General features: G+C 36.7%; 1 protein-coding gene and 2 long non-coding RNA genes across 4 annotated transcripts in view; 2 read left to right on the top strand and 1 right to left on the bottom strand.

The window, feature by feature from the left end:
- Window positions 1–26,816, top strand: part of LOC123865565 — a 417,170-nt gene that overhangs the window by 162,435 nt on the left and 227,919 nt on the right. The gene's annotated exons all lie outside the window — the stretch shown is intronic.
- LOC123865536 (phosphoenolpyruvate carboxykinase [GTP]-like) lies at window positions 1,298–26,618 on the top strand. Of its 2 annotated transcripts, XM_045906624.1 has the most exons (14): window positions 1,298–1,466; window positions 7,575–7,637; window positions 18,207–18,303; window positions 19,043–19,188; window positions 19,706–19,890; window positions 20,567–20,689; window positions 21,507–21,665; window positions 22,172–22,275; window positions 22,484–22,697; window positions 23,211–23,403; window positions 23,839–24,037; window positions 24,693–24,842; window positions 25,318–25,515; window positions 25,817–26,618. In XM_045906624.1, the coding sequence occupies exons 2-14, from the start codon at window positions 7,606–7,608 to the stop codon at window positions 25,919–25,921; spliced, it is 1,905 nt and encodes a 634-aa protein (XP_045762580.1). In that variant the 5' UTR covers window positions 1,298–1,466; window positions 7,575–7,605; the 3' UTR covers window positions 25,922–26,618. The 2 variants fall into 2 exon arrangements, with proteins under 2 accessions (XP_045762580.1, XP_045762579.1); XM_045906623.1 differs by lacking the exons at window positions 1,298–1,466; window positions 7,575–7,637 and adding an exon at window positions 16,804–17,062.
- Window positions 4,544–25,310, bottom strand: LOC123865564. The gene is made up of 3 exons (XR_006795991.1): window positions 25,101–25,310; window positions 11,057–11,072; window positions 4,544–4,554 (listed from the first exon to the last, which is right to left on the bottom strand). It is a non-coding gene; the product is annotated as an uncharacterized LOC123865564 (long non-coding RNA).

Here is a 26,816-nt window from a genome sequence, read left to right as displayed (position 1 = left end):
ACGCTCACCAGTGTTAACTTCGGATAAGAAATGATAATGATGACCACGAGGAACTGGTGTTCTTCCACATCTTACTAATAGGACAAATTAGTAAAACAAGGACACAGCGAATCATAGCGAGCGAAAAAATTAAAAAAACTCTTTCACGTAGTTTACTAGGTTGAATATGGACCCCTACCTTATTGTGTATATTATTTACTAGCTGATGCCCGCAGCTTCGCCCGCGTGGATTGATCAGATCCCCTGCAGCATCAGGATTGAGGAGTTGGACTCCAAATTTTTTATGAAACAATGTCGCAAAGTTCCTCTATCGATTAAAAAAGAAATGACGCAAATCGGTTCAGAAATCTCGGAAATTTCGGTGTACATAGGTAGAAAAACACAACTCCCTTTTTGAAAGTCGGTTAAAAAAGTAGCCTATGTTACTCCCTGGTCAATTCTCTACTTGTCTGTGAAAATCCCGTCAAAATCGGTTCAGCCGTTCCCAAGATTAGCCTTTTCAAACAGACAGACAGACAGACAGACAGACAGACAAAAATTTTAAAAACGTGTGATTCGGTTATAGTATCGTTCAAATAACTATATGACCTTAACATGCGGTAGTTATTTCAAAATTACAGACAGACACTCCAATTTTATTTATTAGTATAGATTATCTAACTAATCATAGTTAACGCTTGAAAGAGTTCTCTAAATCTGTACAATACATTCATATATAAGTAGAAATTTTGCGTTGTGCCTAAGTATATAATAGTCAATAGGTAGGTATAGGCTGCATTCTTTAGGTTTCATTGATCGTGAAAGGTTTCCGCAATACTTGACTAGGAGATAAACGGGAATCGGTCTAGATTTCATGTATTTTATTAAAAAAAATATTTCACAGCTCAATTGCAGAACCAATCCTACCAGGCAAAGATTGCTTGCATCTAACGTAGGTACGTTTGGACTGCAGGATGCGTTTTATCCCGGAAAATGCCTTAGTATCAGGGAACCTTTTGACACCTTCGAGCGTGCTTCAAATAAATGACTGCCCGTTACCAGGGTTGCTTTAAGGGTGAAATACTTACTTAAGTTAAAAAAATTGTGGTAAGGTAAGGAAAAACATAATACCTACTTCTACCTATACGTTGAATTGTAACTGTAGTATCTGTGTATAATATTTTAAAGGTAGAATAATTCTATTAGTTCTATATTATATGCTATAATGTAGACAAACTTAAGTTTAGAAAGCAACAAGATAAATCTCATTAAATCAACAAAATCATCGCAATAAACCGACGGCCGCGTCGAAATTATAATCAGAAATCAAGCAATCGCACAACGAAGTGTAGTGCTGTGTTATTGAGAAACAAATGTAGTTTATCGCGAGCTATACCCAATACAAGACGTCTTTAATTTCTACTGTGTCGGGGGAAATAGAGCGTTGAAAACCGGTTGTTTCCACTAGCGCATCCCTGTTGTCAACCGTAAGTCTTGTTTTCTAATTTAATTGTTTGATTAGTTGACATTGGTACTTATTTTGACGTTATAAGACCTACTTTTGAGTGACATAAAGTCGGTATGATATCTGTGGTTAGTGTGGATGTAACCTAAGTTTGAATTGCATAGTTTAGTTATTTTATAGGATTAATTACAGGTTTTCATTTGTTTTACAGCCTTGTTTAGTGCTAAACAAGTCACGTCACGTCATGTTTTACTGTTTTTTTTTTTAAAGGTTTCAGATTATTTTTCAAAACATGTTAAGAGCCTAATCAAGGGCCTTAAAACTTTTATTCAAGAGCAGATTTTCCGTTGATTTGTTACCAAGCGATGTAGGTACCTACTTAGTTATGAAAACATTATCGAAATAAAAGGGTTATCAAATTCCTACTCGTGTATATTTGAATGCGCGACATAAGAACTATTCAAAATTTTCCTAACTATAGGCATTCACTTCCAATAGAAACTGTTATAATATAAAACTTTTCGAAATCTCGATAGCTTAATTACGGTTAAGGGGATAGACAAAAATTGAAACACATTTTAAAATAATGCGAAATAGGTAAATACTTACTTACCTACCTATTTAAAAAAAATCTTACCCAAGTTCCTACATCTAGGTAAATATATTTTTTATCATCGTCATGTTTTTTTTTGTGATAAAAAGTACATAGGTACTTTAATTATATATTTAAATAAATGACCTTACTAAGTACATACGTATTTTTGTCGTCAGAGATTATTTTTGGGACACGATTTGTAATGGGTGGACATTCTTACATCAGAATGGTGTTCACAGTATAGTTCGGAGATAAATTATATTTATTTACTTTTACTTGATACTGTGGCGTAATAATAAATAGGTACCTATCTCATAACTGGGCAAAGGCTCTCATGCCCGGTCACATTAACGGTCAACAACGCGATGTTCAACGGCGTTTCCCGTTAAACGTAGATGTAGCCACGATCAACGTACGACGGCATTCATAATGCCGTTTGGCGTTAGACGTATTTAACCCCAACTCAATTGGCATTAAGTGGCCAATCAGTTTAACGCGTTGATTATCGCGATAATTATGGCGTTGTGCATTGACGTTAACCTTAATGTAGCTGCAACATGACGAGAGCGTTGTGGAAGCTATGAAGAACTGTCCACAAGATTTTTGCTCCAGTATGTAAGTAGGTATTGCGCAGTATCTTGTATCTACTGTCTTATTTAGGTATACCTCTCTCTTTATGTGGAATATACCCTCATAGCTACTAGCTAGTGTGCTGACTGCTGACCCCTGGTGGGGGTTTTCCTAAGATAATACTGCTGTGCAGTAGGCTCCCAGATCTTTTCGTTTAACCTAAGTACCCAAAACTATATACGTACTATCCCCAAATCTCCCGAGACATACAGATTGATAATAAAATTTTAATAAGCTTTGTAAGAAGCGCATTCCGAACCATTCTTTTGACGATCCAAAAGCATTTGAATAAAAACTCTTTCTGTTTCTAATGAGACTCCAACCATAGACAATTTTACGGTTCTGCCCCAGGTATATGAAATAGTGTTTTTTCCTTTGAATGGTGATTAGATTCCTCGAGCAGGTAGGTACTAGGTAGGTACTTATTTTAAATCCAACGGCAAAGTTTTTTCATGTACGGTTCTTTTTTCTTCATCCACGGCGACCTAGAAACTGTTTTTTGTAATCTAAATAGCTTTGTTCATCTTACGTCAGTTAATTTAATGATAGGCTTCAATCCAATCTCGTTCGACCGCTTTGTGCACGCTCCCTTTCTTCCTTGGAATTACAACTGATAGTTTTTATGTTGGAATACCGCGATGGATATCTTCGTTTACAGTTCTTTGGCCTGGCTTCATGGGTTTATGACCTTTTATCCTAAAACTACTTGTGGATTTTCGGACCTTACCGTTATCAATTCGATCTTTTTCCTATTTGTCACTTACATTGTGTTAGACATCATGAGTGTCGGGGCTTTTCCTTTGCCAGTAATTTGATATAATTATCTACGTTTACTTCGCTTATTGAAGATTTGGGTTTATGTAACAAATGCCGATATGTCTGCAGATATAGGTATAATTCAAAAAAAAATGGTAATGTCAACACTGCACTACCACAATAATTACCTAATATGTACTGATAAGTGATAACTACAGTAAAATAAACTTAAATCTAAATTAAAATGGAATAAAAATGAAATGCTAAAATAAATTAAATTAAATATAAAACCTCATCTAAATCACCACGCCGCAGCGAAGCATTGTGGAATGTGGGGTAGGTACAATACTAGCAGCCATCCAAAATCGATGCAGGCAGCATTGCTTCTTTGTTAGGAATAAAATGCATTAATATGTATTTTCAAGGTTTCAGCGGATTTGTCTTGCCGGTGAAGGGACGACTTGCATTAATCTACCTACTTGGTAGGTGTTGTTATTTGGCAACTAAAGTTGCTGTAAAACACGATTAGGGTTGTAACTTATCTAAGCAATAACCTCTAGGTCTAGTGTGATAAAGTACCTTTAAATTAACAGCCTAAATTCAACGGTTTACAACCAAGTGCCTCTCAGTTGCTGTTGCTCGAACAACCCATCTACGTTGTTTTGACCATACGGTTCGGAATTCGCATCGCGGTTTTGGGTTTGGCCCTAAAAGTTGAATTTATGAAAAATTGTTGTTAAGACCAATTTGATGAAGGAACAAGATAAAAATATCGCGAAAAATGATGAATGTCATTATTCGCAATTTTTTAAATAAAATAAGTAGCAAATTAATAATTAATTAATATTTTTTTATATAACAACTAGCTGATACCCGCAATTTCGTTCGCGTGGATGTAGGTTTTTTTAAAATTCCTGTGGGAACTCTTTGATTTTCCGGGATAAAAAGTAGCCTATGTGCTAATCCAGGGTATAATCTATCTCCATTCTAAATTTCAGCCCAATCCGTCCAGTAGTTTTTGCGTGAAGGAGTAACAAACATACACACACACACACACACACACACACACACACACACACACACACACACATACACACACAAACTTTCGCCTTTATAATATTAGTGTGATCTCTATTTGCCTTCTTCAGATCTATCATCTAATAGTATTATCAAAGGCAAGTCTTATCAAATTACGTCTAAACCTAAAATTCTTCTTGATAGTAATTATATGTCCTTATCCAAACACACTTAGGTATTCAGTTATCATACTAAGTAAATATGCACTGCATAATTAGGCGTTACATAATTTTAAGCATGTTTGCCTAACTCACATCAACTTACATAATATTATGATGTGACAAATCATTCTATTAAATTAAGTGACAACCCTAAGGATGAAGGAAACTTGATTTCAAAATAGTTGATTTAATATGACTGATTTCTGGCTTTTAGCTAGGTTAGTAGGTCTCTCTGTTTGCCATTTTCAATGTTATCGAAAGTATAGGTGTCAGTGCGAGCACTTCATACGGACAAAAGGACACTGCATATCCTATAATCTTACTTAGACCACAAAATGTACAATTAGTAGGTACTACGTAAGTACTTAGACCCCTGTTAAATTAAGTTATGGTTTAGTGTAGTCATTTGACCACTGAAATTCTCCTTGTCTTTCTAAATATGGAGGTTGCCTCAAACTTTTATTTAGTGCAGTGGAGCTAGAAAATAATTTAAATATTTATCCAATATAATATTAGATTAGTAGGTAAAGAGTAAGCGTTTTAATTAAATAGATAATTTAAAAAATTAAGTGTTATGGGTAATATTGATAATTTTTTCTTCTTCCGCCTTAATAAAAAAGGGTACTTTATCTAAAGTAGGTAGGTACAAGTTCTACGACAAAACAATCAAATACTTATTACTGACTTGAACTTGGAGTTGAACCTAATCTATGTAGGACTGTGTTACAATCTTTCAGGTTCCATGCTTTGTTACGATCTGCCGATTCTACCAATGAGTTCCATTCCATTCCATCAGCCTGCATGCGTCCACTGCTTGACATAGGCATTTCCAAGAGTGCGCCACCAAACACAGTCCTCTGCCTTCCTCATCCATCCGCTTCCCGCCACCTTCTTCAGGTCATTGGCGCAGCGTGCTGGAGGTCGTCCTACACCGGTACGCGGTCTCCACTCCAGAGAACACGTCCCATGAATTGAGTCTTATTTACGTAAACGGAAAATTATTATTTTCGTCAGCCTATAAACTCTTGATAATAACAAATAAATCAATGTTGTTGCAAATTATAGCGAAATAACGCGGAACAGTATCGTTGTTTTGATAAATATCGACATCCTACGTCACTGGCCTAACGATGTTATAGTAGTGACGTGCGAGCGCCAAGTGAGGCAATCGATAATGCACTCTCAGGGACCTTGGCGTTTCCCTCTCACTTTAGTTTTATATCCTAAAACAGTTTTGCTTAACAATAAGAATTCATATCCACACTTAATACGGGTACACCGTACAGTCAAGTCAAGAGTGAATAAGCATTTTCTAGGCAAACGCGCACCAAGAGTGCATCATTACTTGCTAAAATGTATGACAGCCAAGCACTAGTCTATAAATTAAAAAAAATATATATTACGACCTCCCTGGCGCAATGACAAGCGCTACAGTTTTATAAGCGGTCCAGGGTTCGATTCCTGGCAGAGGAAAATTGGAATGTTTTTGTTTGTGGCAGGTGTACGTTGGTATGCCGTTGGCATTCCGAACCAGTGGTAAATTATTTGACGATTCAAAAGCACTTGTAAAAGTTTATTTGAATAAAAATCTATTCTATTCTATTCTATTCTATTCTATTCTATGCTTGCGTCAAATTATTATTATCGAACACGCTTCAATTTGAATGGAGCCTTAGGCGCAAGGCACACCGGCAGAGCTGAGGCGCGGCGGCGACTTGCTTGGTAACAAATAACGACTCAAACAAAGCTTTATTTACTTCGGCATAACAGTGCTTACTTTTCAGTATAACAATTTCCGCGGTATGTAGTACAGTTATGAGAAGAACCTTCGCGCGCTCCTCGGCTCTTCCAAAACGTCCGTAGTTTCAAGTTTCAAAGTTACACCGGCTCAATTACTTGTAGGTATGTGTAACAGCACCAGTGTTCAAAAAAAGCTCGACTTCACTCCGTCTGCTTGCGCTGGCCCTAAGGGTAATCGATAGATATTCCTTCGAATATACCTTCGAATTCGTAGATAACATTGAAAATACATTAAAGATAATAAATAAATGTACCTACTTACATTAGATTGTGTCACGTTTCAAGATAATTCTAATTTTTAATGTGTTTCATGACTTTGGTAAAAACAATAAAAAAAATTAATAGGTACTTTAGTACATGCACCCGTAAAATATTAACTTTAGTAGGTAAATACAGGCTTGCTTTTCATATCTAGGTAGGTATAGCTGTTAGATATTATGCAAAAAATTACTGCATACAATAGGTAGGTATGTACTCGTATTAGGTACCTACCTACATTTTTCACCAATTTTTTTCAAAATACTAAATGGAAAAATCCGTTTCCAATACAGATTGTATTTAAAACTGATTTTTCCATGTAAGTATTATTTTTTCGAAGGTTAAATAAGTGAATATTTGACATTTGACTAGTTTTACCAGTTACGAGAGATTATAAGGCGGACCACAACTCAACGTTTTATTACTTCATTTGCAGTTCTTTGCCGCTCTACACTTTATTATGCAGGAATGTTGTCTATTCATAGGTTACTTGTCTATAGCTTCAAACTTGGGTGAAGATAAATAAATACATAGTTCATAGCTAGATAAATGTTGATTGGAAATTATAATTATTTTTTTATGACCTTATACATTAGTGTCAAATATCAAATACTTCGACAAACCGTTTTTAATTAAGTAAATTATGTTTTTGTTTAGAATATTATGTATTTATATTGTGTTCTTGTTTTGGTCTATATAAGAGCTGATAGCTAAGTACATACTGTGAGAGCTGCAAAATTATTCGAATTCCAGCTAACACCCATAATTTAAATTATGGGTACAATGCATATTTCGAGAATGTCTTTTTAAATAGTAGGATGCACAAGTCTAAAAATTATTTTCTGTTTTCCAGAATCAATAAAGAAAAGTCTACAAAAATCAAAATGGTGTTGTTGTTAAGAAGACTATCAAAAAAGTAAGTACATATAATTATTTTTTATAACTTAGCTAGCAAAACTGCATTTTTCCATGTGTTGTTTTTTTTTAACTCAACTTTTTTTCTGGTATGTGAGTAGTTTTTGAGATCTGTTTTAACCTAAATAATGTCTGGAGTTTAAAAACTTTAAAAAGCTGCAATTTCTTTACCTTTTGCTCACCTAACTATCCTCTGGATATAACGTAGGTAGCTATGCTATGTTCGTCAAAAATAGAATTAAAGCTATCTTGTGCCAACATCAAATACCTTTCAGCGGTTAAACTGTGAAAAACTAACAGAAACTGTAATAGTATGGACGTAGAACAGTTCGTTCCAAGTACAGAAAGATCACTCTGCAACTCCAGCCTTTAAATTAATAGCGACTCTTGTTATGACGCAATGACGTGCAATTCAACCCTAAAATTTGATAAACTCCTCTCTTTCTATCGCGTAACAATGAAGAGTTACAAGAATGCCATCAAAGGAGCGCACTACCGTCGTATATTTCTTAGGTATGCTCAAGTGACTCCGGCCTCGGATTAGTATGGGTCAGGTTTATTACCGCCTTCAACTCGTTCCGTTTGTAAACACCCTTAAACCTGTAATCAAAAGTGCGAAGTTCAGTTATCAAGGAGGCACGGTCGCACGCCCCCTGTTTCATCATGACTGCCTTATCAGCTGTATTTATATACGCAGTGGAATACGCCGAGACCATCTTACAGTTTTAATAATTATGGAATACTTCGCGTCGATAAAGATAAACGAGTATTTTATTATGAAAAGTAATCGCGTTTTGAAAGTAAACATATGTATTAATTTTTGTTTAAAAGTCATCATTCGTGGCAACGCAACGTAGCAACATGATAATAATTTGAAACTTGTTTTTTAGTTTTACCTTGAATACCTATCGTATTATTATATCAGGCTTAGAAAGTACTAGACTTGGTATATACCTAATACTGTATATAATATGTACAGAACATATATTACATACATATTGTATGTAATATATGTTCTGTACTAGCTGATGACAGCAAGTTTGTCCACGGTGTTTAAGGTTTTTAAAATTCCGTGGGAACTCTTCAATTTTGTAGGATAAAGAGTAGATAGAGAAGTTGGATAAGTCAAGTTGATCTGTGGTTTCGTTGCGAAGTGATTGAAGGACAAGCCAACAAATTAACAAACAAACATACATCCGCATTAATAGTATGGGTAGTGACATAAAAAAAGGATATACATACCTACTCAGGTAGGTATATCATGCGGTTTTGTAGTTATGTTACCTTGTTACACTTTCTACTACAATAGAAATGATGATTATCACACTAATATTATAAAGGTGAACATTGGTGTGTGTGTGTGTGCGTGCGTGTGCGTGTGTGTATGTGTGCGTGTAACTCTTTCTCGCAATAAATAACTAGCGGACGGATTGGGCTGAAATTTGGGATGGAGATAATATAACACATCTCAATATATACCTATTTAGTGGAAATGAAATTTTACTACCTGCCCGGCTAGCATAGGCAGTAGCTAAAAATTATATCCCCGATAGTATCCACTGATTTGTATGACATCAGTGGATATAATCGGGGGATATAATTTTTATCTACTGCCCATGCTAGCCGGGCTGGTTGAGAAGTTTCTAGCGACCGGGCACTATCAGCTGCGTATTTAAAAAGCCTAAAGTGCTATAAATGCCAATAACAGACAGAGTTCAGTTAATCGAAAAACACGACTGCAAGCCCCTATTTCATCATTAAAATAACTGTTGCATGTAATAATAGCACCACCGTATGTAAGAAGCCTAAAGTGTTATTATAATTAGTGCCAATCACAGAGCAAAGTTCAGTTAATAGCAGAGGCGCGGCCGCGAGCCCCTATTTCATCATAACCGATAACTGCTGATTACCCAGAATAGAATAGCATGACCGGCAAAAGGCTGTTTTTGATACGATAAAATTAATCTTTGTATTTTTCCAAATGACTACATATAATGGTCTGATTACCCGAATGCAAATCTATATAGGGAAAAAATCTACAAGAAGTACCTACAAAGAATATCGCTACTTATGACGACGGCTGTTTTCGAAAAGATATTTTTTCCGAAAATACAAATATTTTTTTTAGCCACTAAACAAAAGAAGAAGAAGATATTTTTTTATATGTACCTAACCGACTTTAAAGTTCTCTTAACTATATACCTACTATACTCTTACTAACGTATAGAAAATATATCATTTAATTGGATAGTTGGTATAACATTAGGTAGGTAGGTAGTTACTTCTACTAAAATAATTTAAAAAAATGCTGCAACGGAGCAACGGATTGGCGTGATTTTTTGCAATTGTAGGTAGGCACCTTACTCGTACCTACTCTACTAACTTCTCGAATTTAAAAGACCTGGATAGTGACATAGGCTAGTTTTGAGCCCAGAAAAACAAAGAGGGAACTCTTTGCTTTTTCGCGGGGATTTAAAAATTTAAATCCATGCGTATGTAGGTACTAAGTGTTTAAACCAGGATAAATGCTAGATGGAAAATTTTGGTCATTTACGTAGGAACCTATCTAGCTACATAAGTATTTGTCGTTGACTACATTCTAGAGCGTCTGAGTAAAGCTTATTTTTAATAGCAATTAAATTGATAAATACCCGGATCTATGTGATAATAATAGATTGATATTTTATCGAGTGTTATAATATTTGTATAGCTAGGTAGGCACCTACACCTACCTATATTGATAAAAATTACTAGCGACACGTTTTAATATTGTGACGAAGTCGTAATAGGCAATTAATATGGAAAATTTTCATTTAGGGCCGGCGGTGAAATTTTTAATTATGCCTTGCACGTGTACTACCTAGTATAATATAGGTAGTAGATGGTAGACACTAGACAAGTTCATAATCTTTGCACACCTCCATTTTTCACGCAATATCGAAGGGATATTCGTACCCCCATCCCTTGATCGAGAATAGTAGCGCGTGGTTCATAATATTACATAAGTACCTATATAAATTAATATACACACAGTCCTAGTCGGTCCAGTAGGCCTAATGGCAACCATGTGCTAATCTCTAAATTATAAATAAAAAAAATTAGCGCATGCTTTTGACGCAAGTTGGAAAGCGTACTAATGTAGTAGGTAAGTAAGATAAGACCTATGTGGTTCTTGTCTTATGTACCTACCTACCAAAATGCCACGATGCGAGGTCTAAATTCAAATGCACTACCTAGCTAAGCTTGTTTTAATGGTTTTATCTTCGATGAAATAAAAGAAAGCAGGAAAGAAACAATTATCCTGTCATAACAATTATCATGATCAACCTGTCACCGGCCCACTACTAAGCTCGGATCTTGTTTAGGCCATAGTCTGCGGATTGGCAGACCTCACAAACGTTTGAGAACATTATGGAAAACTAGCTGATGCCCGCGACTTCGTTCGCGTGGGTGAAGGTTTTTTTAAAAATCCCGCGGGAACTCTTTGATTTTCCGGGATAAAAAGTAGCCTATGTGCTAATCCAGGGTATATAATCTATCTTCATTCTCAGCCAAATCCGTCCAGTAGTTTTTGCGTGAAGGAGTAACAAACATACACACACACACACATACAAACTTTCGCCTTTATAATATTAGTATGAAGTATGAAAAGTATGATTATCAGACCTCCTTCCTCACGATGTTTTCTTTTACCGTTAAAGCAAGTGATAATTAAAGTGATAAACTCACATAACTCCGACTGGACCAGAATCGAACCCCCGACCTCCGGAATAGAATGCTGATGTTAAAACTATCGCCGCTATGTAGTTAGCTTAACTATATTATCAAGGTTCAAAGTGAGCATTATGGCTCCTCAGTTCTCAATCTCATCCAAGCCTTGATCGATCCAACCTCGTCTGGGTCGCGAACCCGGCTGCTTTTGCTATTGTCAATATTATCGTCATAAGTTATGTTATAATTACCTATTTATCTAATTAATTATGTGGAATAAAATACCTACTTATACTAATAATGTGTGCTAATATTGTAAATGCTAAAATATGCATGTCTATAATGTCTGTAACTTTTCACAGCCCATCCATACATATTATGTAAAGTCCGTACAAAATGAGAACTCATGCGTCATGTTAAAAATACGATTCAATCGCACTTTTTAACCCCCGACCAAAACAGAGGGGTGTTATAAGTTTGACGTGTGTATCTGTGTATCTGTGTGTGTGTGTCTGTGGCATCGTAGCTCCTAAACTAATGAACCGATTTTAATTTAGTTTTTTTTGTTAAGGTGTCTTGATCGAGAGTGTTCTTAGCCATAATTCAAGAAAATCGGTTCAGCCGTTTGAAAGTTATCAGCTCTTTTCTAGCTATTACCTACCGTAACCTTCACTTGTCGGGGGTGTTATAAATTTTTAATTTACACTTGTGACATGACAGTTTATACAAAAAGTTAAAATGGCGCGTGAGTAGGTAGGTACTTATTATGCATTTTTACCGATTTTGACGTTTGGTAGGTAGGGGCAGATATAGCTTGCATCCCGGGAACGGACATAGGCCTCTTTTTATCCCGGAAAAATCGAAGAGTTCCCACGAGATTTCTCAAAAAACTGGGTAATTTCAAGTCGCTGTAGTTATTAGCTTAGTAGGTAGGTACCTACTCTGGTACCTACCTAGTAAATTGAAAATCTTCATACACCTCACTAGATGGTAGAATGCTTATATCAGGGTCTAATAAACTCTATATCTTTGTAATGCTTACCTACCTACCATCCAGCCAATTTCACTCCTCATGAATAAATTATAAATATTACAAAGTTAAAATCAAATTAAAAAAGAGTTAAATATATGGGTGGTAAGTTTGTATGTAGTTAGGTAGTAAGTTACTAATAGTGACCTATGAGCAATGTTCTAATTTGTACAGTGGCTGGTAAAGTGATCTTTGGTCAACGCGTGTCAGTCAGTTTGTTTATCGCTGACATCGCTGACCTTCTTGAACTCTAGTCTGGGACAGACCCTTTTTATCTACGTCGGTTATTTTCCTCACAATAATTATAAATTACCTATTTTTAAGTTTATTTATACCTAGTATATACCTATGTAAGAAGAGCATCTACTGCAATCACACTAATATATTATGAAGGCGAAAGTTTGTGTGTATGTGTGTGTATGTTTGTTAATCTTTCACATAAAAACTACCAAACGAGTTTTGCTGAAAATTACATGGAAACAGATTATACCCTTGATCGACATACATGTAGGCTGCTTTTAACCTGGAAAATCAATGAGTTCCCATGGGATTAAAAAAAAATCTGGATCCACGCGATCGAAGTTGTGGGCATATCACCGTAAATATTTTCGTTGTTTTTACTTTCATTAATCACTACATTAATGAAAGTAAAAACAACATAGGTATTTAAAAATACGTACCTATTGTAATTTAAAAATGTATAAAATAAATTGTACTAGGTACATATTAATGGTCTATTAATTTATAATTATAAATTACAGAATATTTATTTTTTTTAAAACGACTATGACAATATTTTTGTGTAGGGTTACTATCTGTCCGTATTTTGTCGGATTTGTCCTAGTTTGAAAAGCGTGATGTTTAGACATGGTGCTGTGTTTTCCATAGCTTTATAATATTGCTTTTATCATTTACTTTAGGCGGGGGGGAATGCATTGCATTTGCGGGCATAAACATATTTAAAAAAGCTGACTTTAATTGTGAGGACGCCTCAAGTTTGTTACTAAGTACACGAGTTTCATAATATAGGTGTATATGATAGCAAATATATTATTATTATATTATATTCCTGCTTTAAATGTTGTTGCTACACACAGTGATAAGCGTCATTCACCTTTACCTTTTTAAAGCGGTTTCAATTAATCAAATTTTATATGCCAATATAAACTTTATAACCAAACATTAGTGGTCGAGCTAAGTAGGATACCTACATAAGGTAACTTGTAAGACGAGATTTTTTAAGAACTCGTTTGACACACCTACCTTTGAAATGGAAACCTACTACCAACCTACCTACCAACTAATATTGAATTTGATTTAATATTAATTGCTCTAGCCTTTAAAATATAAATAGTTGTATGGAAATTTTCTATTAAATACGTACTAACTATATGTACCTATTAATAATTTTATATATGCTAGTACCTACGATCAAACTTGCTTTTGTATCATCCAAAAGTCTATTCCACAGTTTGAGTTTACCTTAGTTTATTTTTGTATTGTACTACATATTTATGAAAGATTTGTAGATATACCTAGTTATAGCAATTTAATTCAAAAAATATAATAATTTAGTTCTTTAATTTTCTTCCGCATCCCTTTGATCTGGCTAATCACAGCCAAAATACGGGTTTCAGTCCCACCAGCTACTAAATTTTTGATATGCTGTCTAAGGTTTAGAAACCTTCAGTGTAGGTAAATTAATATTACAAAAGTTTAAAATATAAACAAGTATCAAATTTTTCGTAGCTAGATCTCAATCAAAATAAAACCTTTCTTATTAGGTGTTTTTCTTTGTCCCTTTCTATATATCTAATCAAAGTTCCCTTTATGGAGATATTGTTGTTTTTATAACAGAATATGTGTTTATTACTCTAGTATTATTCCACTTCTTATATTATATTGACAGACAATTATTGACTTGTTGATTTGAGTCGTTGAACCTACGTGCGTGTATGCTCATTTTAATACACCAGGGTGCTTTGTGTTATAGTGAATGTAGACACTAAAGTATGTATCAACTTATTGGAGCTTCCTGCTCCAGGAACAAAGAACTGAACCTAGAAAAACTGATGGCCTTCAAGACCAGTTGTATATTATGTATTATTAGCTAGCTGGGTAGGTACATAATGTACCTACTTACCTACTTCAACATTTTTGTTCTAAATTGAGCCGCGTAATTATTCATAAATATATATTTTTTAAGTTTGGATAATTATTTTGAAGTGGTTTAGTGTCACATTAACTAGTATATTAGACAACATCGTTAAACATGGTAGTCAAACCTGTGCCAAGCAATATTCTGTGGTCAAGCGCTAACTTGTCTATACTAATATTATAAAGAGGAAACCTTTGTATTTTTGTATTTTTGTATGTTTGTATTGAATAGGCTCAAAAACTACTGGACCGATTTCAAAATTTCTTTTACCACTACTTAGAGGGATTCTTCCGAATCCGTATAGGCTATATTTTATCCCGGAAAATAGATAGGATTTTTCGTGGTAGTGAAAATTGTGGAGTAAGGCGTCGAAAAAACTGCCGTACGTTAACGATTCTCGCGAACGCTGCCTAAATGGTTAGAGATGTATGGTTGACTTCTATAGAAAAGTTGTAGAACTCAATAATGCCTACAAAAAAATCCGCGATAGTATAAACCAAACATTTATATGTTAGCCATTATAACCACTTTTCCATTAGTTTTACGATAAATTACAACTTTGACTTGCACCCGTGCGAAGCCGGGGCGGGCCGCTAGTCACCAAATAAAGAGCATTGAAATACCTACTCCGTAATTTATCGAAGGCTTCCTCTCTCATTGGTGTGAGCTTTGTGAAGGTAAATAATATGCCCACTGCATTCGATTGACGATTGACGCTCTGAACTTTGGCTAGTAATATGACGTCCAAACTTAAAATGAGTTTTACCAAAATCTTTTATCAAAGACAGAGTTCATATCACCAAGTTTGCATAGAAACACAATAACACGTAATATAACTTCATATTTACGCGTCCGTATCACGATAAGAAGGCACGTCACAAAATATACCTAGAAAGAAGCAAATGAAGGGGAAAAATAGATAACAACCAATTCGAGATAACTCTCGAGACTACTCTGACACTACGTGATCAAATTAGTTCCCAAATCAGAGAGATGAACAGATGAACCAGGGTAACTGACACAGCTCAACGGGTCGCAATGGACAGGGTGCATACCGGAGGCTCGAAGATGAGATTAAAATTTTAAGGTCAGAAGCTAACTGGAATAACAAGCCGTCACTAGAAAACACTGCGTTATGACTTAGGAGACCCCCACTAAGTAGACGGACGATCTTGAAGTCGCTGGACATATGCGCCACAAAACCTGTTCGGTGGAAACCGAAAATCCATGCAACAGACCTACGGAGTCGTACATTTTATGTTCAGCAGTGGACGTTTATCGGCAAGATAATGACAACTTCTCCAGCTTAATACCTCCCAACCTTAGTTATGATTTATGATGAGGTATTAAATGGGATAGCTGTCATAGCCTAGTGGTTAGAACGTCCGCCTCCTAATCGGAGGTCGGGGGTTCGATCCCGGGCACGCACAACTAACTTTTCAGTTATGTGCGTTTTAAGCAATTAAATGTCACTTGTTTTAACGGTAAAGGAAAAATTCGTTAGGAAACCTGAGAGTTCTCCATGTTCTCAAAAGAGTGTGAAGTCTACCAATCCGCAGTGGGCCAGCGTGGCAGACTATGGCCTAAACCCTTCTCATTCTGAGAGGAGACCCGTACTCAGTAGTGGGGCCGAAATGGGTTGATCATGATGATTAAATGGGATTTGCTTAGTAGGCAATTTTGTCAGAAGTCAAATGGATGCTTGATTGACAAAATTACATATATAATTATTAATTTCCTTAATAAATCGGACTGCAAATCCATTCCTGGACATAATGACCAAAGCGAGTATTCGAACTACTTATACTGTGTTAGAGACTCTAAGTAGATAAGTAGGTACCAGAAAAAATACCTAGCAGTTTACAGTTAGAGATGTTATCATTTAGATTATGTTATTGTTTTGAACGTTTTTGCAATAACATATTTGTGTTGCACACGTTACTTAGAGTCGCTTTGGCACACGCACTTTTCCGCAAAACATGCAACGTATCAACTTTGATTATCATTAAAGCAAAAAAGATGACGCAATGCAACCTTGAGCTTTGATCGATCTGACGAAACCACGCCGTACTGTTACAACCTAGTACCTCTCTCACATACCTACTATGGAACGTAATTTAAGACATTGAAAACAACTAAATCAACTTGTTTTTTCTATGTACAGTTTGCAATATATGTAGCTTTGCTTACGTCAGAGCCCCACCCGCGATTTCCACCAATAAGAAGCCGCCATTTGCACACTCCCATTCTATATAATGCGCGCACGCATTTGAACTAATAGCACTAGTATTTGATAGTTCCCGTCATTTGTTCCTTATAATTAAATGGGTGACAGATTCAATAAATCAAGATTTTATAACTGGCTGATATTTTTGTTCAGTTTCAGTAATTTGGATAAAATTTAGCTTTGTTTTATTTTTTAAATTTACCTGAAAAGTATTTTTAATTTTAATTAATTTAAATAAATATTGTACAAAATGCTGAATATTAAAGCTATCCCAGAAGACTACGTCAGGAAGGCCGCCAAGTAAGTTTTTTTTAAATATTTTATTAAAATGTTAGGTTTTAGAATCTGTAGGTAGGTATATTGTTAATAAACTAAAATAAATAAATACTTTCTTAAATATGATCAAATTAATAACACATTTAAATTCAAAAATAATTGAGTCGAACAAACAGGTTATTACTTCGCTCAAACGATTGTTTAATATACCTAGTCTCCATTGTCAATCGAAAATATATAATGAGATAGCTAATTAATTTGATATCACATTTTCAGTTTGAAGTTTGAACTCATAGGAATATTCCGTATTCGTAATGGAAAACTAACTTTACAACCAAGGTCGTATTGAATGGCAGTTTAGAGGATCTAAACAACAAAGAATTTATATTAGGTATAAATGTTAAAGTTATATAATCAATAGGAAGTGAATATTTGTTAGATATTGCGTAAGTTTTTATTTATATTAAAACAGAATAGAACGAATGATAAATACAGGCATGTATACATAGTATATCTCACTTATTTAAAATTGGGACCAGTAAAATCACAAATCAATCAGGTTCAGTTACCTACCTACTAACGAGAAATAGATAATATGAGTATTATTTTTAAAAATATAAGCAAAAGTCCTTGTAATTAAGTATACTTACTTATTATGGGTTCAAAGTTACACTTTACAGCTATTTATAATTTGAGGAAATCGTAGGTTGGTACTTTTATAATAAGGGGGTATCACTTTGGAAATATCCAATTTCATTTTGTACTTATATACATTTTCCTGTATCTTTTATCCTTATTTTTGTGTCTTAAAAATGCCTAACCAATGCTTATATTGTGAAGACCACAGTTGTAGTAAATAGTATTGTAATAGCAGACCGGGCACACCGTCACGTGACCTGAGAAATGTACCTAGGGCTTGTGCGCCTCTTCATGGCACTTATGTCTGAGTTATGAGAGATAGAAAGATCTCTTATGACGCCATAGAAAGAGAGGTGATTATAAAATTTTGGCCGCAGCGCTGTGCGAGCTGAATTGCACTTTAATGCGTCGTAAAAAGAGTCGCCATTTATTTAAATGTTTCGCTTTGTCATCTCCTTCTGTATCTGGAAGGTGCTATTATGTGTGGTAGGTAATAGGTAGTATTTCTAACAGGTGCTTTGTTCCTCAGATGTGCGCAAGTGGCGCTGGGCTGCAGCAGGGCTGCGCACCAGGCTGCTCTTCGCGGTTCCAAGCTAAGCCCTCAACTCGCTGCTTTGACTCCTAAGGTACATAGAAAAATTAATCACAGCCAATTCAGAAGGTCTAATCCAAGTTTACGGATTTTAACTTAATATGTCATATTTTTTATAGTCTCCATTTTTGATTAGCCATTCTTTAACGTACAATTTTATTGCTACACGAAAAGTAAAGTTTAAAAAATAGTTAGAAAGTAAATTCTTTATTATTTGTTTTAGTTGCACAATTTCGTTAGTTTTAGTTTTGTCCTGGATTTGTAATTTGGTTCGTGGCCACCCCAACCTTAATGCAATATTAATTTGGAAAGAAATGAGTTGATTAGTAGGTCCTTAGAGGTTTATGGATAATTTTCCATAATCAGTAGTCCTATTTTGGGATGCTAGAGTACCTATATTATATAAGAAAACTATGTAATCTCAAACGCTCAAATATAATTTCTGAAAATCGGTTCTACTGGGTGACTCTATAGAGAATATCTAACAACATGCAATCTTAAGTTTCTAGACCCAGCGATTATGTCAGTCAGTCAGTTTATTTTTACCTACCTACCTAAGTTAAAAAAATGAAAGTCCTTACTTAACGCCCAGCCCAAATTTTTGGAGCTAGAAAGCTGATATTATGCACAGCTGATGCCCCTTGTATACTACAGACAAGGAAAAACGGCGGATTTTTTCACCGAGAAAGCCGCCGGTAGCTGCGAGTACCTATATATTATATGTAATACCTAAGTACAAATAAATACCTAAGTACGAATTTATTTGTCCGTAGGTCCGAGCCTTTGTAGAGCGCAGCGCAGCGCTCTGTGAGCCGGAACACGTGCACGTGTGCGACGGGTCTGAAGGCGAAGCCACTGCGTTGCTGCACCTCATGCAGCAGCAGGGCACTGTCAAACCCCTGCCCAAATATGACAACTGGTAAGAACTTTATGACAACTGGTAAGACCTTTATGACAACTGGTAAGAACTTTCTTCCCAACGTTCAACAGTGGTGGAGTTTTAAAGGTCCTTCACATTTTACCAAACTATTCATCAGATTTTGAAATATGAGGTGTCGCCTGGTGTATCGTTATCGCAGTTGAATGACGTGTTGACAAAGTCCATCATGGTGGTTAATGGGGATCTGTTCTTAATCTAGGGATGTGGAAAACAAATATACTTAATACAAATACAGAAAAAAAATAAGAACTTGGATAGGTACCTAATTGAAATTTTATCGAGATTAATATGAAATCTGGTAGACTGTGTACAATACCTACTTATTTCTATAGTGGCCCACATTCCTGAAAGTAAAACATTACTTATTTATATTGAATGTGTAGATTTCAAAAATATATTTATAATATGTTATCTACGTATCTGTACCTAAATAATGAATCGTCCGTCCGCGGTGGTATTTTTAAAAGGACTTTTTCAAAAAAGTACATCTTTCCAGCTGGTTAACCCGCACGGACCCAGCGGACGTGGCGCGCGTGGAATCCAAAACATTCATCTGCTCGGAGCACGAGAGAGACGTGGTGCCAGTGGCCCGCGCCGGCCAGAAGTCGGCGCTGGGTAACCACATCACGCCCATTGACTACGACAAGGCTGTTGCTGAGAGGTTCCCTGGATGCATGCGCGGTGAGTGAATATAAGTTTCTATGTCATCATCATTATCAACCTATAAACGTTTACAGCTTGTTCACACATGCTGCGTAAGTGTAGACGTAGCGCGTACCATTGCGTTGTAATGTATGGAACTGACATGGCATATCGCTTGACGTTCGCATAGACGTAATGCGTGCAGTTATGTTTACGGATTCACGCGCGTCACTACGGACGTAGCACATGTACGCGCTTGGTGTGAATCGGCCTTTACTGCTGGATATAGGTAATTTAGGTATCTTGTAATAAATATCACACGCCGCGGTCTTACGCCTGAATCTAGCGTCTCTCTACGACTCGTTTGATGTCGTCTTTCCATCTAGTGGGAGGCCTTCCAACGCTGCACATTTCCCTTACGAGGTGGCGATTCTAGCACTTTGGCATCCCAACCGCAACGTCTATCGATTTTTTAAAATTCAGATACATAGTAGCCGTTGACTGCCATCTTACCTGGTGGTAAGTAATTATGCAGTCTAAGATGCAATAGGGAGAAGCTGGACGGGACATGACACTTTTTATTGAACCCATACCCTTTAGAGAGCTGTAGTTTTTTGCTTGAGACAGTTTGGTAAATACTAAATAGGTATCAACCCAAGTTTATAATGTTTTGTGATTAAATTACACACATTAATATATTTTTGGTTTGGTACAGGACGCACCATGTACGTGATCCCGTTCTCTATGGGACCTGTAGGATCTCCGCTTTCGAAGATCGGCGTGGAAGTGACCGATTCGCCATACGTCGTCTACTCTATGCGCGTTATGACCAGAATGGGTAAGCTTTCCAAAGTGATCATTCTTTTTGCTTCCATCTTGTTTCTAACCGACTTCTAAAAAAGGAGGAGTTTCTCTATTATTTGCAACTAGAGGATGCCCGCGACTTCGTCCGCGTGGATTTATGTTTTTAAAGATCCCGTGGGAACTGTTTGATTTTCCGGGATAAAAAGCAGCCTATGTCTTTCCCCGGAATGTATCCTAAGTCCGTACAAAATTTCATTAAAATCGGTTCAGCGGTTAAGCCGTGAAAGCGTAGCAGACAGACAGACAGACAGACACATTTTCGCATTTATAATATTAGTATGGATAAGATATTTTTGCATATGAGTCTCAACTTAAAAGAGCACCGCTGTATTATTTTAAAAAAGAAATGTCAAACTTGGTAGGTACTCGTAGTTCGCAACAGGTCGAGATGGTAAACGGGGTATGAGGCGGGGGGACACCCCGCATACCCGCACGTGACCTGCACCGGTTTAGCACGGGTGATGTGCGAGTGTGCGGGGCGTCCCCACCCCGATTGCCATCTCAACCTGTCGCGTACTATAGGTATATATCTACTTAAATTCAGCATTCCTTAATTATTCTGCTCATCCTTTACTCAGGTAAATATTATATTCATATTGGTTTGAGAAAAAGTATATACCTAATCAGCATAAGTAAAAAAATTATTGTGGTCTGGAACAGTCATTTGATACCTGCGTATACTTACCAATGCGAGTTACAAATCACCTTGCTGAAGATTTGCTATCGTCAAACAAATATAAACTACCTAGGGTTGCCCAATATTTCATAGATTTTATATTTTTATCCCTCAGGTAGCAAAGTTTTGGATGCCCTCCGCAAAGACGAACACTTCGTACGCTGCTTGCACTCCGTGGGGCGCACTCATGGAACCAGCACCACCGGCTGGCCCTGCGATCCCCAACGCACCATCATCCTACACCGGCCCCTTGACAATGAGATCATCAGCTATGGTGAGTCTCACTATTCTTTTTACATGATTTTGCAAATGATATAATACTTATCCCCTAATGATACCTACAGAAAACACAAGGTATTAGATAGGTACCTAATGTTCGTAACATTTCGGCAAGCTGAGATTAGAACCGATGTGTGATAGAGACAGAGCCAAAAAATAATGCACCTCATAGCGCATGCACCTCTTGAGACCTATGAGGACTTAGAGAATTTATTTGACAACCCTGAAAATAGCTGATCGTGAAAATGAACTCATATTGCGCAAAATACTTTCTGTGAACTAACATTTAAAGTTTAAACGTTTGTCGAGTAGCAGAGACAACGAAATAATCTCTATGGCAATAACTATTTGATACTACACATAGAGATACTACATAATGTCTCATTTGACATATTGTTATAGGATTTAACACGCTGTAAGAATCAGGAAAATTATAACTTTCTCTAAGTAGAACTTATTTTGATTTCTCAAAAATCAATCTATCTATCTATCTATCTACAGGTAGCGGATATGGAGGCAACAGTTTGCTTGGAAAGAAATGTTTCGCTCTACGATTGGGATCCGTTTTGGCAAGACGTGAGGGCTGGTTGGCTGAGCATATGCTGGTAAGTGATAATTTCAACTACTTAGCTACATAATAAAACCATATTTTTTTCTTATTGGATAATATTATGTAAAAGTCTGGCTCGAAGGACCAAAAGAATCAATAACCCAATATTCCTACTCTTTAGAACGGAACGTTTTAGGAACGTTTTTAGAAAACACGTCCAATTGCAAATGGCTCAAAGACCTAATCCTGTACTTTTTTTCCAGATCGTCGGTATAACGGACCCGAAAGGCCGCAAGCGCTACATCGCAGCGGCCTTCCCCTCAGCCTGCGGGAAGACCAACCTGGCCATGATGACCCCTACGCTGCCCGGGTACAAGGTGGAGTGTGTGGGAGATGATATTGCGTGGATGAAGTTCGACAAGAACGGAGTATTGAGGGCTATCAACCCCGAGAATGGATTCTTTGGAGTTGCACCAGGTAAATCTCCTTCTTTCTAATAAACTGGTTTTTAATGGCTATCATGGCGCCACTGGGTCGGACAGATTTTGATGCTAGGGTAGGAAATCACTAGAAACTAGTTAGACTTATTTACAAAGAGGACTGTGCGGTCCTAATGAAAAATAAGGATAATTTTCAACGAGTTTATGCAGTCCTTTTAATGCCTAGAGAGGATATTGGACAGAAACGCGTTCCTAAGAACACCATAAGACGACGATTAGATAACTCATTCATCATCATTCTTCACATTAGAATCGTCTAATAGCATTTTTTCCAATTAGACGATTCTAATAGGAAAATTCCCTGTCCAGGCAACCATCTTCTATATCGCTGAAACGACAAAACGTGTAAAGACCTACAAGTCTCAGACCTAAAACCCACAAGGATAATTGCATGAATGCCAGTTTCTCATGCCGACTAACTCGAACCTTCAGACCTTTTCTCTATAACTTGAAATACAAAAGTTGCTAATCACACCATTTTATTCCTCAGGAACCTCCACGGCAACCAACCCTATCGCTATGGCGTCCATATTCAGTAACACGGTGTTCACGAACGTGGCGGAAACTGCAGAAGGCGGAGTGTGGTGGGAGGGCATGGGCAAAGCGCCCGAGGCTTTGATCGACTGGAAGGGACAACCCTGGGACCCTAGCAAGAAGACCCCGGCAGCTCATCCTAACTCTAGGTACGACGAGTTTTCATCAGACGTCGCTTGAACTCTAAAATCTCAAACCTAATCGTACCGTCCACTTAAGCCATTAAGGAAGAGCCGATTTCCAATTGGTATTGTACCGGAGTTCAAAGTGTATGTAGGTACAAATTATTGTATACACTTTGATCTCCGGGTCTCAAATCCTCAATTCTAATATAAAAAGCGGCTCACTTTTGCCGTGGGGATGAGGATCTCTCGATGGTAAAATCCCAGCTTTAAGAAAATCTGCTGGAAAAATTCCTGGGGATGGGAAACAATTTACTGACAGAGCTAACTTATTCCACTGTTTGAAGAGATACCTACAGGGTTTAGCAACATTCTTAAAAACCAAACTTTACGTCTGACATACGGATATGCATCTTAAGATATTTTAAAGAGGCATATCTAACGTTGTCATATCTTTCCCAGATTCTGTACTCCAGCGGAACAGTGCCCAATCATAGATGGGGACTGGGAAAGCCCTGAAGGAGTCCCGATATCAGCGATCCTGCTGGGAGGCAGAAGGCCGGCCGGCGTGCCGCTGGTGGTGGAAGCGAGGGACTGGCAACATGGCGTGTTCATGGGGGCGGCCATGAGGTCCGAGGCTACAGCGGCTGCTGAGCATGCTGTAAGTATCATAGATTACTTGATTCTAGCAACATTTTTTTTTTCTACATTGTGTCCTCATTACACTGTAGAAAAGTTGAAAACTGGGATACAATTCCGCAGTTTACTGGTCTCAAACTCTTGTTAACTTATATTGTAAATTGTGATAGATGACAGACAGACAAACATATTTCCCCACTTGTATATTTACGAACGTCAAGTAGAATCGTAGTGGGTATAGGTACCTAAGTACCTAGCGTTTTGTATAAACCAGAACACATCACTTCAGGTAGATTGCGTGCAATTTCTAAAATTATAAGAGCAGAGAGAAACTGACTGATTGACATATTAACGTGGGTAGGTGTTAACCGCTGGGTCTAGAAATTTACGTAAAAACCAAAAATGGAATTTGAAAGATTGCAACAAGATCTAATGAGCTCCTAAAAACCTCCAATTCTACTCAGACCAAGTCGAAGGGAATAAATTAATCATACTTGGTACTCAACCAAGATCCTCGATCTGTGTTCATTAAGATTCTCGTATCTTGCGTTTAAAGTTCTCGAAATTGTCGGAATTTTAAGGTAATTCACCAAGCGATCCGATCTTGAGTTTCACTTTATGTTCACTCTTTGACTCTTTGAGAACACTTTTTTCTAAAATGGATTTCTTCTTTCCAGGGAAAAGTGGTGATGCACGATCCGTTCGCCATGCGTCCATTCTTCGGCTACAACTTCGGCGACTACCTCCGCCACTGGCTGTCCATGCCGCAGGCTGGGCGACACATGCCCAAGATCTTCCACGTCAACTGGTTCAGGAAAGATGAACAGGTAAAATCTATGGCCCGAGACCACGCTCTTTGATAGCTTTAATGCGTTATGTGGACGATTTTCAATAACTTCATTGCGTCTTTATGGTGTATTATTAAAGATGTCTATGCAATACAAATAACCTATTGAGCCATATGCCCTGGTTGCGACTCTATCGTGAACGCAGCTTGCATTAGGTAGGTACGCACACTGAGAGAATTTTACTAATGTTCCTTATGAGTTTCTCCTCCGAAAAGCGTTTTCTTTCAAAAAGGAAACTTCGTGCGCGTGGATTTTGAAATGGCGGCTGACGCGGCTCTAGCTCCAATTTTTCCCACCTGAACAGATAAGTTGGTGGTGCAAGTTGTACCTACAAAAAAATTGTGGCCTACCCACGTTTTTCGAAGAATATTTTGAGCTCACGTAACCGTCCGGGAGTCGTGGATGTAAAGAGCGTAGTAAACGACATATAACAAAAATAATCTCTTTTCTCCAGGGTAAATTCCTCTGGCCAGGCTTCGGCGAGAATTCCCGCGTATTGGACTGGGTGCTGCGCCGATGTGACAACGAGCCCTGCCACGAGTCCACCCCGCTCGGCTTTGTACCGGCTCCTGGCGCGCTTAACACCAGCAACTTGGAAGCTGTTAATATAAAGGAACTCTTCAGCATACCTAAAGACTTCTGGATGCAGGAGGTAAAAAAAAGATTAAAGAGGTTTTTTGGGGGTTTCCTTATAGTCATTGAATGGAGATCATTTTTGAGTGGTAGAAGGTAGGCCCTAGATTTATGATTTTCGTTATCGTCATTGACTGTAAAAAAAAATTTCTTTTCAACTACAGCTATTAAAATTTAAAATCAAAGCTTTTTCAGTCATCAAAACCATAACCTTGGAAACCATTTTAAGTAAAGGTTAGATGGAATTATCAACTTGATCAATGTTACTTCGCCATTTATTTTATTTCATTTCTATTTAATAATTAACCTTATTTCTCCAGGCTGACGCGATAGATAAATATTTCAAAGAAGAAGTCGGCGACGACCTTCCGAACGAGATGTGGGATGAACTGAACAAACTTAGGAAGAATATTCAGCAGTCATAGACCAAAGACCATGATTTTTGAAATAAGAATTAGAGTGAATGAAGATAATTATTTTTTATATGTCGTCTATTTTAAAATGCCCCGACTTACGAGGTCCAACAGAATTGTACCTTAACTAATAATAATAATAGGTAATTAAATAATAATAAACATGAAACCGTTAAATATGAATAGTGCTAAAAGTCAAGTAGAGTAAGGTATTTTTAAGAGAAGAATTTAGAAGAAAGAATCTAATAGAAGATTAGGTATAGATTGAAGACAAATAGATACCTAGTTCTATGCTTTTCTTAAAAAAAAGTGTTTGTATTTCTATTCTCTTTGTAATCATTTGTATTGTAATGTTTGTTGTTTGCTGCTCTGAATAAAAGTATTTTTGTTAGTGCTAGACAAATACCTCTTGATTTTTTCTGGTAAGTACCAATTTTATTTAAGTTTCCGAATATGTATTTTTTTTTTGTATTTATGTATAATTCTGTATAATTGTAAAAGTCTAGTTAAAAAGTAGAATAGACAAACCAATTTTTTTCATTCTGGCGACACTATTTAACAACGTATTAGAAAAATGTAAAGGCTGTGCTTATTAGGCTAAAGTGTGATAGACGAATGTATTGTATAGATTTATAATAATAATTAATTATTATTGAATGAATTAATGTAAATACTCTCTAGAATAATAATAAACATATTGAATTTAAAATTCGTGTTTGAATTTTGCTTCAGTCCTTGCCTTATAAGAATATACTTATAATAATACTGTAACTGGACGATTTCTGTACATTATCTAAATAACTATATTTTGAAAGTTTTGATTGGAGGGCACATAAATATCGTCTGTCCGTCTGTGCGCGCATCACGCGTTAGTTTAAACACTGAAGTAGGTACCTACATAAACTAA

This window comes from Maniola jurtina, chromosome 5 (assembly GCF_905333055.1).
Source record: "Maniola jurtina chromosome 5, ilManJurt1.1, whole genome shotgun sequence".
Lineage (NCBI taxonomy): Eukaryota > Metazoa > Arthropoda > Insecta > Lepidoptera > Nymphalidae > Maniola > Maniola jurtina.
This window is presented reverse-complemented; position numbering and strand designations above follow the sequence as displayed.